At 40.4% G+C, this 12465-nt stretch overlaps 2 protein-coding genes across 2 annotated transcripts in view; one reads left to right on the top strand and one right to left on the bottom strand.

The window, feature by feature from the left end:
- zfyve26 (zinc finger, FYVE domain containing 26) overlaps positions 1 to 9646 on the top strand; it is a 28289-nt gene extending 18643 nt beyond the window's left edge. Inside the window, 14 exon segments of the mRNA XM_020622860.1 lie at positions 258 to 286; positions 479 to 615; positions 774 to 994; positions 1560 to 1707; positions 2183 to 2392; positions 3161 to 3376; positions 4464 to 4661; positions 5237 to 5317; positions 5433 to 5560; positions 5669 to 5843; positions 6125 to 6184; positions 6527 to 6709; positions 6843 to 6893; positions 7030 to 9646. Coding sequence (XP_020478516.1) covers positions 258 to 286; positions 479 to 615; positions 774 to 994; positions 1560 to 1707; positions 2183 to 2392; positions 3161 to 3376; positions 4464 to 4661; positions 5237 to 5317; positions 5433 to 5560; positions 5669 to 5843; positions 6125 to 6184; positions 6527 to 6709; positions 6843 to 6893; positions 7030 to 7242 — 2050 coding nt within the window. The 3' untranslated portion in view covers positions 7243 to 9646.
- Positions 9647 to 10411: 765 nt separating this feature from the next.
- Positions 10412 to 12465, bottom strand: part of rdh12 (retinol dehydrogenase 12) — a 4954-nt gene continuing 2900 nt past the window's right edge. Inside the window, 3 exon segments of the mRNA XM_020622907.1 lie at positions 10412 to 11350; positions 11683 to 11872; positions 12262 to 12465. The exon segment at positions 12262 to 12465 is cut by the window's right edge and continues 12 nt beyond it. Coding sequence (XP_020478563.1) covers positions 11248 to 11350; positions 11683 to 11872; positions 12262 to 12465 — 497 coding nt within the window. The 3' untranslated portion in view covers positions 10412 to 11247.

Genomic DNA, 12465 nt, shown 5'->3' with positions numbered 1-12465 from the left:
TTGTTCTGCATGTTTGAAAGAATAAATCAAATCAAATCAAACGCATGGCTTTATTTTACTTGAATAGTTGGTGTTTGACAGGTAAATGTCACTCGTACAGGCATAGAAAATTGTAATCTCTCTCTGTGGTGCAAAACGCAGCACATTACTGTTGGAGTTTAGCAAAATCCCTGTAGGGTGGGCTAGACACAGTACATGTAAAATCAGGCATGATTCTGTGAATTAAAATGTATTTCTGCTTTTTCCCCCATTTACAGCTCTGACAATGACTTGGAACCAACTGAAGGTAAATTAAGTAACACTGAAGATGCATGCTGAACTGTTTTCTTCTTTGCTATGTTAGAGTGAGAGAAGGTGCTGTTTTTTGAAAACCTTTCAATTTATTATATAGAGCAGGATGTAAAGTTGATCTTGTAACATTCTGATATATCCATTCAGAACACCTGCAACCTGGAATATGTTGTGTTTTTTTCTGCAGTGGCCGGTATTCCTGTAGTGACACAGGAAGCTTTAGATGGGATGCTGCATTTGCCTGAAGTGGTCCATCGACGGATCCAACTCAGCACAAACCCTGCAGAGAATCAGCTGCAGCGGAGCGAGTTCTACTATGAACAGGTCTGGTACTGCACTTTGTGGTATTGCAAGCCAAAAAAATGTGTTTATTTTTCTGGATACTGTAGACAGAACTCTGTGCTGTTAATCAGTTGGATTCTAGTAATATTAACCCATTAAATGCAGTTTGACTAAAGATGTTCTTTTGCTAAACCCCCTAGGCTCCCAGTGCATACCTCTGCGTTGCCATTTTATCTCTGCACAGTGACCAAACAGCCTGTGGTCATCAGCTCATCAAACACTGTCGCGCTTTGTCTTGTAAACTGACCAATCCGGAGGTCGATGCCTGCCTTCTGACAGATGTCATGCGGCAGCTGCTGTTCAGTGCCAAGCTGATGTTTGTTAAAGTTGGCCGCAGCCAGGATCTCGCCTTGTGTGACAGGTGAGATGTAACCCAAGTCACTATGATGCAAGCACTTTGTAACATTTGTGTGGGTGTTTTTTAAGGACAGTGAATTATTTAGGCCAAGGGAGAGTTTGAAGAGTGAGAGCTTGTTATTGGACACAGCTCTTCAGGGACTTATGTGAAAATGTAAGTTTCTATGAACATACAAGTCATAAACTGTCCTGCAAGCAAAAGCAGGAAACAAAGGACTGAGGGAGCTGTCGACAAAGTGCACTCTGTACAGAGTTTTCACGACTTTTTATAAGTGTGAACACTTGTGTGGGTGGGGTACAGGTGTGTAGAGGCTTTAAAGCTGTATTAATATGTAGGCCCTTTTCACAGGAGACATTTCAACGTGTCACAGTAGAAAAAGCACAGGTATACATAATAAATGATAGCTACATTCCATGATTTAACGTTGTTCAAAAGAAACTGTGCTTATTTTAGCTTTAGTTGGCAGATATGTTTCAGCCATAAGAAGAATGTCATGGGATGTCGCTGCGTAATTACCGTTTGTCTCATACACTGATTTTTCAGTTTTGCTCCCTCTCTTTCTCAACAGCTACATCAGTAAAGTAGACGTGCTTAAGATTCTAGTGACAGCCAATTACAAATATATTCCTTCTCTGGATGATATTCTGGAGACCTCTGCCGTCACACGCCTTCGTAACCAGCTGCTGGAAGCGGAGCACTACCAGCTAGCAGTGGAGGTGAGTCTGATGGTGGTTTATTTTATTGAAACAATATTTATTTGTTAGCACAAAAAACATTAACACACACTACCTACAGTCCACCTGCAGTTCATGGGGAGTTAAAAGCAAACACCAAAAAGTGTGATTAATAGGCCAAATCAAAATGTGTTGCACGTGCCAAGATTTTCAAATAGCTGGTGAAGTCTTGATTCTAATAACCCAATGGTTCTCAGATTTTATACAGCGGCTCTCTGCTATTAACCTTGCTTGTTGATGTGTGGGTGTTTTTTTTAGCAAGTAGACCAGTCTGTTCCAGTCTTTACACAGAGAAAATGATTTGAAATCAGGAGTTTGTCTGAATTTTAAACACACGTTACTGCTGCTGCATCAGATACACAGTATGTTACCTATGTATTGATGTTTCCAGTTGACCATGAAGGCAGACACCAAACTTTTATTTTAATTGTTGCTGCTTGTGTTGTTGCTTTGCTAGGTGTCTACAAAGAGCGGGCTGGACCCAGGCGGCGTGTGGCAGGCATGGGGGATGGCCTTGCTGAAGGCAGGGAACCTTTCAGGAGCAAGGGAGATGTTTCCCCGGTGCCTGAAGGCTCCAGTGGACCGCAGCCAGCTCAACCTGGGTCCCTTACTGCTACAGGAGATTGTCCAGCACCTGGAGACGACTGTACAACCCACTTTGTCCACGGTAGGAAGACACTGTTTATTGAGGCATTATTGTCTAGCCTGCGCTGTTGCTGCAGTGGTAGGCGTGCTACTGATTAAGGTCCCTGTTAGAGCCCATACAGAGGCAGAAATGTGCTTGGGTTTAACATGCTCTCCTTTAGCAATGTAATTTCATCTGCATGAGCATTACACTTGTAAAACAAGATAGATGTGTCTTAACTTTAATCTGAACTCACTAATGTTTCTGCATTGTATAAAGGTTTTTGTACAAGAAAAGGACAAAACACAAATATAATGTATGTGCATGAATTAGTTAAGTTTCTTCTATGTAGGCACAAAAAATAACAACAAACCCAAATCCACTGAAAAAACTATAACCATATAAACACATTTTCTCCCAACAGTGTCATTTTCTAACAACACAGAGTAGAGGTTAAGTGGAGTCACTCTGGTGTGCACAGTCTGATTGCATAAGACCACTGGTCCTGGTATGTGACACCTTAGGAATCTTAGATGTATCATTTGGTGCCAGGGCTTCTTCACATTGAGAGTAAGCTAGTAAAATCAAGCATTTCAAGCACGTGTGCCACTTGAACTAGAATGTGTGGTGTCTGTTGGCCTGGTTCTGTATTCTTCAGAGACTGCTGTTTATGATTCACTGACACCTGTTCTATCTGACCTTTTTACTTATACACCATGTATTTTTGTATACTTGCTCATGTGCACATACAGTATATGTCTGAAAACTGCAGTTTCCCTCTGGGACTGATAAACTATCTGTCTGTACCAGTCTTTTGGTGAGGACATCTTGGCATCCTTGCGGGAGCTGGAGGACGCCATGAGTGACTCTGGTCCCGTGGAGCGACCAGAGGGACAGAGACAGAGCAGCATCCTCCACCAGGAGTGTCTCTACTACCTGAACTCATATGGCACTCACCTGGCCCTGATCAGCTTCTACATGCGTCATAACTGCATGACTGAGGCCCTGACGTACCTACTCAACAAGGTGAGGCTTGCATTATTGGATTTAGAGTGGAGACATTCAGCTGACCCCTTTATCTTTAGAGATTATGAGGATGATTAAGCCAAGGTTTTCATTTCAAAGTGTGTTCAGTAATTTGTTTCTATTTGGTAAAGCCAGAACAAGAAATTTCACCGAAAAATCCTTAAGGACATTGTGGGGCAGTTTGTTAGCAGTAGGATGTGAAGTTATCCAAAGTCTGTCCAGTGAACATGCTGTAATCAAAGTTGCCAGTTTGGATTTGGAAACAATGTAGTGAAATAACACTTACGTACACAGTTTTGTACCAAAGAAATAAGCTGTCAGGCTGATCAGATCCTTTAAAGGGATCATCAGGTAGCTGTTCATTAAGTGTGTTGCTCAACTACAGAAAGGTTTAAAAGCTCACCACTGATAAAATGTAAGTACGACACAGTCACCATGACTTGTCTAAGACTGTGTTCACACTGTGGGCTGAAGTGGCTCAAATCCGATTCTTTTTTTGACCGAATGTGATCCAGATCAGATTTTTATGGCAGTTTGAAGCGTATGGAGCACACGGATGTGGATCTTTTCCAGTTCCGATTTGGGCCACTTCAGTATGTGGTTCTAAATCTGATACAGATCGGAGTTTTTAAAATCTGACCTCAGTCTGAACAGCAATGTGACTCGAATGCGACTTTCACGTCAGTCTCGAGTCATAATATGCACTGGCGGGAAGCTGTAATGACACCATACGCTCTCCTTCTCTTCAATCTTTTTGTATTCATAATCAGCTTCAGCATTTGCCTAGTTCTTTTACACAGTACCTGTGCATGTGCACAGACTCACATTTGTGACCTCCATACTACAGACTTGTTCACATCCACGAATGACGATGCGATGTTTTGTTGTTGTTCTGTGTTGCGTCAGGGCCATGTTCAGTTCACACTGGAGTCCAATCTTGGCCACATTTTGAAAGATTATGTGAATAGCTGCAGAAAAAAAATTGGTACTGAGCACTTAGACTCACCGCGTGAAACAACTGCTGCATGTGCCATTGCTTCTAATTTGACCGGGTTTGACGTGTGTTTTCCCCTTTATCATGGCTCAGGACTGCCCAGAGGAGGTGTTTCTGGAGGGTGTGTTGCAGCCCAGTTTGGAGCAGGGGCGTCTTGGCATGCTGCAGGGGATACTAGAAAAACTGGACCCTGGCCTGGAGGCGTGCAGCCGCTACCTCATTGCCTCCTGCCAATTTCTGCAGCGGCGGAAATACTTTCACACACTTTACCAGCTCCAGCAGTTTATGATGGTTGGAATCTTTTCATGTTTTACTTTTTTCGTGATCACTTAAGAGTATTATTATACAGTTTTTTTGAAAGTAAAAAGAAAGATTGGTGACAAAGCAAAAGGGATAAAATGCAACAAAGTTTTGAAAACAGGAATCGGAGGTTAAGAATCTGTGCTTCAGCCAGTTGACTATTAGCAAACCTTAAAATCAGACAGCCCTTCATGTTTCTGTATTAATGTCTGAAAAGGAATGCCCCTGTGGCCTAGTGGTTAAGATGCACACCACAGCAAATCACTGATTAAATCATTGGTCCTCTCTAATGCAGAGTATTATCTATGAGAGAGAAGTTTGGAAAATTAATTTAGTGTTGCAGTGCTTTGTATTTTTCTTATTTTTTACTCCAGCAGTTATTTCATATGCCATTAGATTCTTCTTTGTAGGGGTTCTGAACCCCAGGTAGAAAACAACAATACAAAGAATTCATATTGGTTTTAAGTTTATAAATATGCCTCATACGTTGATGTGATGACATTCTATTTCTGACAGTCAAATAATACTTTTTTCACTACTATGTAAAATGCTCTTTACTTGGACAGGATCATGTGCGTGCGGCTATGACCTGTATCCGATTCTTCACACATGGAGCTGGTTCATACCTACAACTAGGAGAACAGCAGGTACATGACTTTATTTTTATTCCCCACAGTTGGCAGAACTTTGTAAAAATGTCCCTGCTCATATGAGAAAGTTTAATTTGCCTCTTACCTTATCCTTGACCTTGGCTATGCACAGCGCTGGTTGGTCAGAGCCAAAGAACACCTGAGGACATACCTGCAGGAGCAGCAAGGTCGGGGCAGTGGGAGGAGGAAGTCTCAGGTCAACTCATTAAGGAAGATGATGTCGTCCAGTGACGTGTCCAGGTTTTTAAAGATAACCTTATTTCAGTTTTACAGGATGGAAGAAAATCTGATTGTGTGCTTTTTTTTTTTTTTTTTTAAATCGTATGAACCTCTCCATATTTGCATTAGGCACATGAATACAATTGAGCTCCAGCTGGAGGTGACCCGTTTCCTCCATCGCTGTGAGACAGCTGGCACCTCCAAGGCTCCACAGACCAGTACACCTTCCTCCAAGTCCCCAGGATCTAGTTCACCGCCTACACTGTTTGGGGGAAATCCCATGAAGATTGAGGTTGCCTGTAAGGTGAGATTTCAGCTGTGATCGTCCCAGTACTAAACTTTCATGTACTTAATAATCTATAATGATAGGTTAAGGTTGTTAAAATGCCTCACAACACCATGACTGACTTTAATCCAGAATTTTAACATATAAATAAAGGTGTGGTTGCTTTAAAAATATTATGCTTAAACTGTAGACAGAAGAGCTGTAACCTGTGACAGGGAAACATCAGTTGTATATGTATATGCTGTAAGGCCACGAAGTACAATGATTATGTAATCTACACCTAATTTTCATTATTGCAGGTCATGCTTGGAGGAAAAAACATAGAAGAAGGCTTTGGCATTGCATACAGAGTCATACAAGTATGTTCATATATGAAATGACTAAATTCTTTTATGTCAGCATAATGGATTTGTCAGCATGTATATCATTTACTCACCAGATTTTTACTGAATCTTGGCCACCTCTTCTGCGCTCTGTGACAAATTTTCCACTAAGTTTCATGCAAATCTATTCAAAACCGTTTTGATCTATTAAATAATTAAATCAAAGCAAAAACAATACTTTGAATATACCTAAGCAAGTCAAGTGAATCTTATTTGCATTGTCCAAAATGACACATTTGCTTCAAAGGGCAAACAACATATGGATTTCATTTAAAAACTGAACGTGCTGGCCTCTCTTTCTACCTCCTTCTGCTTCAGGATTTCCAGCTGGAGGCCCAGACTGTGTATGTGCGGGCTGGCCAGAGGCTTGTCCGACAGAGGCAGTATGGAGCCGTAAGGCAGCTGCTCAAATGTGTGAGCGAATCAGGCACCGCCACCAAAAACGACTGCGATGGCCTCATCCTCAGCTGTGTCTCCATCGCAGAAAAGGGACCAGCTGATGTGAGTGACAGGAACTTTTTGAAGACAGATGGATGGGAAATTGTGTTTACTGTGATAACAAAGCATGACCATGTCTTGGCTCCATGCTGTCTGTTTGGTTATCAAGATTTTATTTGTCCTTTATCTGTTTTAGGCAAAAGAGCTGGAAAGTCTCATTCTAGAGACCAAGAGCTCAGACAGCAAGGTAGTTATTCTACTTATCTCCTCCTTCAGTGCCCTCAGTTAGTGCCTACTTGACAATTACTTAAAAAAAAAAAATTAATATCCTATTTAAATCTGAAACCCATCTAATCCTCATTACACCATTCCTGTTTTTCTAGATCAAAGCCTACCTACTGTGCAGTAAGCTGCGGCCAGCGTACTTGCTGGCGGTCAAGCTGGAGCCGAGCCGGGCGGGACCTCTGGTCCAGGATGTCCTTCAGGCTGCCGAGGAAGCACAGGACTCAGTGATGCAGAACATCTGTCGCCAGTGGCTGTCTGAGCATCGCAACAAGCCACCTCAGCAGCGCCAGGGCCGACCCAATGCCAGGTGAAAGCAGTCAGCCTAACGAAGGATTATAGAGACAGCACTCAAAAAAAAACAAACAGATGAGCTGCAAATAAGAGGATCCAGGGTTTCTAATGTTCTAGAAGTGTTTGGGGAGGTGAATGAACAGTAAGATCTCAGATTAATATGACTGCACCCTGTCTGGAACAGGTGAGCAGCTGTTGCACATACTGCATGTTGTGTGGTCCTCGCCGTGGATTATAATCGATACAGTACATGTCAACAGATTATTAAAATCCCAGAAAAAACCTTTTTGAGAGAGAGGAGACAATGTCCTTGTAGTTGATCTTAGGCTCTGGTTGCGTCATACTAACACTTTAGCATACACTGTGTAGCTATCATATAGTCTTGCATTAGGATTGTGTAGTTTCCCTTTTATAAAAGTAAGATCACTCTCATATTTAAACATTTTGTATTGTATGGTCTGTGGAATAAATGATTTTCATCTCATGATAGCTGGCACTGTATTGCCAGGTTCATTTAGGTTCATTTTCTTTTGGTTATGCCTGCTGTATACAAGGGACCTCTTACCAGCCAGTGTTACTTCAGCAGTACTTTTTTCATATTATTTGTAAAATGTGCTAGATGTGGCTTTATGTTTAGCTGTATTTAGGTTTGAATCACTGGCCTAATCCTTGTGTACCATCACCAGACAGTGTATGCTGAGGAGCTAGCATGGGACACTGGAGTTGGAATGAATGATTTAGGTGTCTGTGCTCACTAAACTGTCAGTTAATTAGAAAACTCAAATGTTACTGTAAATCTCGTCTTTGCTGAGCCCCAGTGGTTAAAATTCTCCCCTTGCTGCAGTGGTGCATAGGTGTATTCCAGGTGCCCGTGACATCCCAGTGCACACCTCTAACTACCCCCAACCACACTCGTCACTGATACTGTGTGTGAGGTTGGAGAAGAAGCAGAGAAGTAACTTTCAATCAGAGGGGGCAGTAATACACAGATTTCCAGCCTGGTTTTAAATGTCTCAGTGGAAACATCTAGAAACCCTGATGATCACTTTCTGTTTGTTTATTTTCAGTGTCCTTCCTCTCTGTAAAACAAACGAATCACCACAGTGCTTTATTTACATTCTGGAAATATTTTGCTTTTATCTCATCTCCACAATATTTGAGCAGTAGCACTGCACCAGAATGACAGCAGCTCTTTCATAACACAACTGCTAACTGCAGTGTAATAGTTTTCATTTTCTTACACGATGCGATCATATCTAAATAGTAATTGATTTGTGTCCTACCTCAACTTAAAGGGAAAATACAGTATCTGTAACTGACTGGAAAGACCATGACAAATGGGTTACATATCGAGTTCCCCCCCATTTTTATGTCCTGATTGTCTCCGTGTGTGGATCTTGTTTTGCTCTAATGTGAATGTAATGATGTCCTCTGCCAAGAAAGATACGAGGTCAAACCTTAAACTGAAAAATGCAGAATTGTGTTTTTATACCCTCAGTGAAGCTGTTTCTCTGTTCGACCTGACATTGTATAACACATTTTCTGGCATTGAGATCTTTACAAAAAACAAGCTTGGGGATGGATACAGAAAGGGACCCACTTGTGGATCATGAAATAGATGTTTAATTAATTATGCAGGAAATCAATTCTCTAGTCCTCAGTTCTGTCTCTGGGTGGTGGGTTTTTATATCTCATGTGTCATGTTTTTGTAATGATTGTCGCTCATTTCAATTCATAGTTTTTGCTTTATTCTCATGGTTGACATGACCCTTATCCATTTGAACCTTATAAATCTGAAATGATCAACTTGCACAGATAATACAAATAAATACTCTTTCAAAAAAGGGATTTAACTGTGGCTATATGTCATGGTTTCATTTAGCTTTTTCACAAACTGACAACTTGGCTAAAACAGGAAAACAGTGCAAAAGATTTGTCACCATGAAACATGTCTTTTAGTTTATTTGCATGACAATCACCCATGTTGCTGAAGTCGCCTTTTCAGGAAGGTGTATTTCAGAGCTTTTCTGATCAAATGGTAGAGCTACATCTTAATTTAGAGGAGAAAGTGTGTTGTCCCTTTGCGTTGTTTCCCTCTGCTGCACTAGTCTGAACCCTCAGATGGGCAGACCTTCCTGTGATTGTGAATGAGTGTTCACTGGCAAGAGATTAAAAGAAACCAGTCTAAACTTGAGATGCACATGTACAAGATTCTTGCACTCTAATCCTCCTTAACTTGGAGTGTTGGCTCATCACTGCCGCACTTTATATTAGTGAGTTTAAAAAAAATAAACTTCTTTGGGGAAAAACTTGTAAAATATGTAATAAAATAACTGTTAATGATGTAGGCACTAATGATTTTGAAGTGTAATTGATTTCTCCATCCCTTGTAAAATAATATGAAAATGAAATAAAAACATAACAGAAAACATATGGAGTTTGAACTTTATACTGTTCAGTTTCTTGAAATTAAAGGAACAGTTCAGCGTTTTGGGATATATGCTAATTTGTCAGTGGTTACATGAAAAGATTTGTCTGTTGACTAAACACAAAGCTACTCCTGACTTAGCTAAGGACTGGAAATGTGGGGAAACAGCTAGCCTGGCTCTGTCTAGATATCAAAATCCCACTACCACCAGCTCTAAAACTCACTGATTAAAGTGTTAAATCTTGTTTAATATGTTCATAAACCAGTGGTGCAAAACTGAAAAGTCACCATTTTCATGGAGTCGCTGCTCACTGCCAGGCAAAGGGTGAAACAGCAGTCCATCACAAACCCCCATAAAATTATTCTGCTATATTCAGTTTTGTACATATTAAACTAACAAAAGTGGTCATAGCGAGATTTTTTTTTTTTTAAACTTCAGTCTTTAGCTTAGTGCAGTCTTTGCACTAAGCTAGGTTAGCTAGTTACTAGCCATAGCTTCCTAATTAGCATACAGATATGAGTGTTCTTCTAACTTAACTCATGAAAGAAAACAAATTAGCACATTTCCCAAAATGTGAAACTTTTTTTTTTCATTTTATTCTCAATAACAAATCTGAGTCATTTTGTTCTGTGAACATGGTTCAACTTTATTGAGAATTTCTTGACTTAAGATGATCCATTACTCTGTGTTTGTGTACTAATCCAGTTTTATACTCAGCTTTTGGATGATGGCATCAAAGGATCGATACAAGCACCCTTCATAGTAACATTTCTATTTATTTACATCAAATGTAAACATTCAACTCTTAATGTGAACATTAAGTGTAGGAAAAGGCATGTTTAACTTGTATAAACCACAGAATGTAAGCTCTTTGCAAACATGAGTGGAGAGATCCATACAAATGTAAAACTGTAATTCCTCTGGGAATGTGCAGTTTTTGGCAATGCTAATGGAAAAAATTCTCTGCAGATGTTGCAGTAACGTTATTCTAACTGATTTGGCTAAAATAAAGTTTCTTATAACCTGGACGTACTACAATCATCACAATATACATTTCTGTGCCACGTCCACGTGGTGAATGTGGCACAGACTTAGGCTGATCTTTGATTTATTACAGTTTATTACATTTATAATGAACATGGAATCATTGTAAGAACCCCTGCAATTATATAGAAAGCTGGCACAAAAGTCAAGCGTTTTACCTGCAAATTCTGCCACAGTCAAAAATCAATATTTGATAAAGATGCTGGTCTTTTACCCTGGTTGACCCTTCACAGTATCCTACGTCATTACAGCAAGCTGCTTTTTTTGTGTACAACTTGTTCACATTGTGTCAAGAGGATAAAGAAGAGTTATTTGTGATTCGATGATAATACAGTTGGTTTTGCTTTGTGGTGTTGATGCAGAGCATCAAAATACTTGTCATTAAAATATAATTATATTATTACACAAAGCAACTTCACATTATAGTACTGTACCTTTTATGTAATTACCTGAATACAAAGTACAGAACATCAAAACCATAATGAAACAAATGATAACCGAGGGGATGAGGACCCCTTAGAGAGCCGAGATGGATAGTGACAAAAAGTTTAATTAGTCCCATTCAGTACCCAGAAGCTGACAGCTGACTTCCCACAGCCTCCTTGCCGTCTCCTCACTTCTTCCCTGTGGGGCTACAAAGGCAGGGGCGCAGTCACTGAAATTAAAGGAGGGGTAATGATTATTATGTAAGGGTTAGTGATGGTGTGACTCATCTTGCTGGGTGCAGTGATCTAATTTCTCTCTCTCCCTGTGCATGATAATACATTTTAGCATCATAATTTTTTAAGGAGGAGCTGTTTTTGCTTGATGTTACAAACATAAAAAGTAGAAAGTGAGAGGATAGCTGTGCTTATAAGGCAGTATAATCAATTCCCAATGAGAAGAGCAAAAGGGGAATTTGCACTGAGAACCAATTTTAGCTTTCTATTTATATGATTATTTTAAGAACATATCCAGATCTTTTCACACTTGTAGCCTGTCACCTACCTGAAGTGTTTCCCAGAGATGGAGTGCAGCTCCTCTGCCACAGCACAGTAGACACTGGTTTGTGCTCCTTCCCGTGGGGTTTTAAGGAACATGGAGAAGACGGTGAATATTATTGTCATGATAGTCGAGTGTCTAGCCAGGTCAGAGTTCACCGACCCTGGGTGGACTGAGTTCACTGTCACATTGGTACCTGAGAGCACAACATACAGTACAGCACTTATATTATTATGGGAGACACTTGTTCCTCTGTCTAATCTGCAATATCAGGTTGATTATTTGAAAAAAACTGACACTTGGTATAAATAACATGAAACTGAGCAGAGGTCAAAGCACTTTTATGCTAAATTTGTTTCTTAAAGAACTTGAATCCAATTTCATTACTTGACATTAATATATATATATATAAGCTTTTGTGCTCTACATGGTCATCTTACCAAAGAGAATTGCTGGTTAAGATGAGTTGCTGTTTGTCAGTATTGTTTCTATTTGTCACTGCTTTTCTAGGCACAATACGCCACAGTTACTACCTTATAGAGCAGATCATCTGTCCATTCTCCCATGTTGTGTGCATTTGTGTACCTTTGAGTCTTTGGGCCAGCTCTCTGACAAAAAGAACATTTGCCAGTTTGCTTTGGCAGTATGCTAATCCGCTGTTGTAGCTGCCCAGGCTCTGAAGGTCATGGAAGCGGATCCAGCCGAAGACGTGTGCCAGAGAGGAGAGCACCACAATTCGAGCGGGTGCGCTGCGTTTGAGAAGCCCGATCAGGAGGGACGTCAGCAGGA

Source organism: Monopterus albus, unplaced genomic scaffold (assembly GCF_001952655.1).
Source record: "Monopterus albus unplaced genomic scaffold, M_albus_1.0 scaffold290.1, whole genome shotgun sequence".
In the NCBI taxonomy this organism is placed as follows: domain Eukaryota; kingdom Metazoa; phylum Chordata; class Actinopteri; order Synbranchiformes; family Synbranchidae; genus Monopterus; species Monopterus albus.
This window is presented reverse-complemented; position numbering and strand designations above follow the sequence as displayed.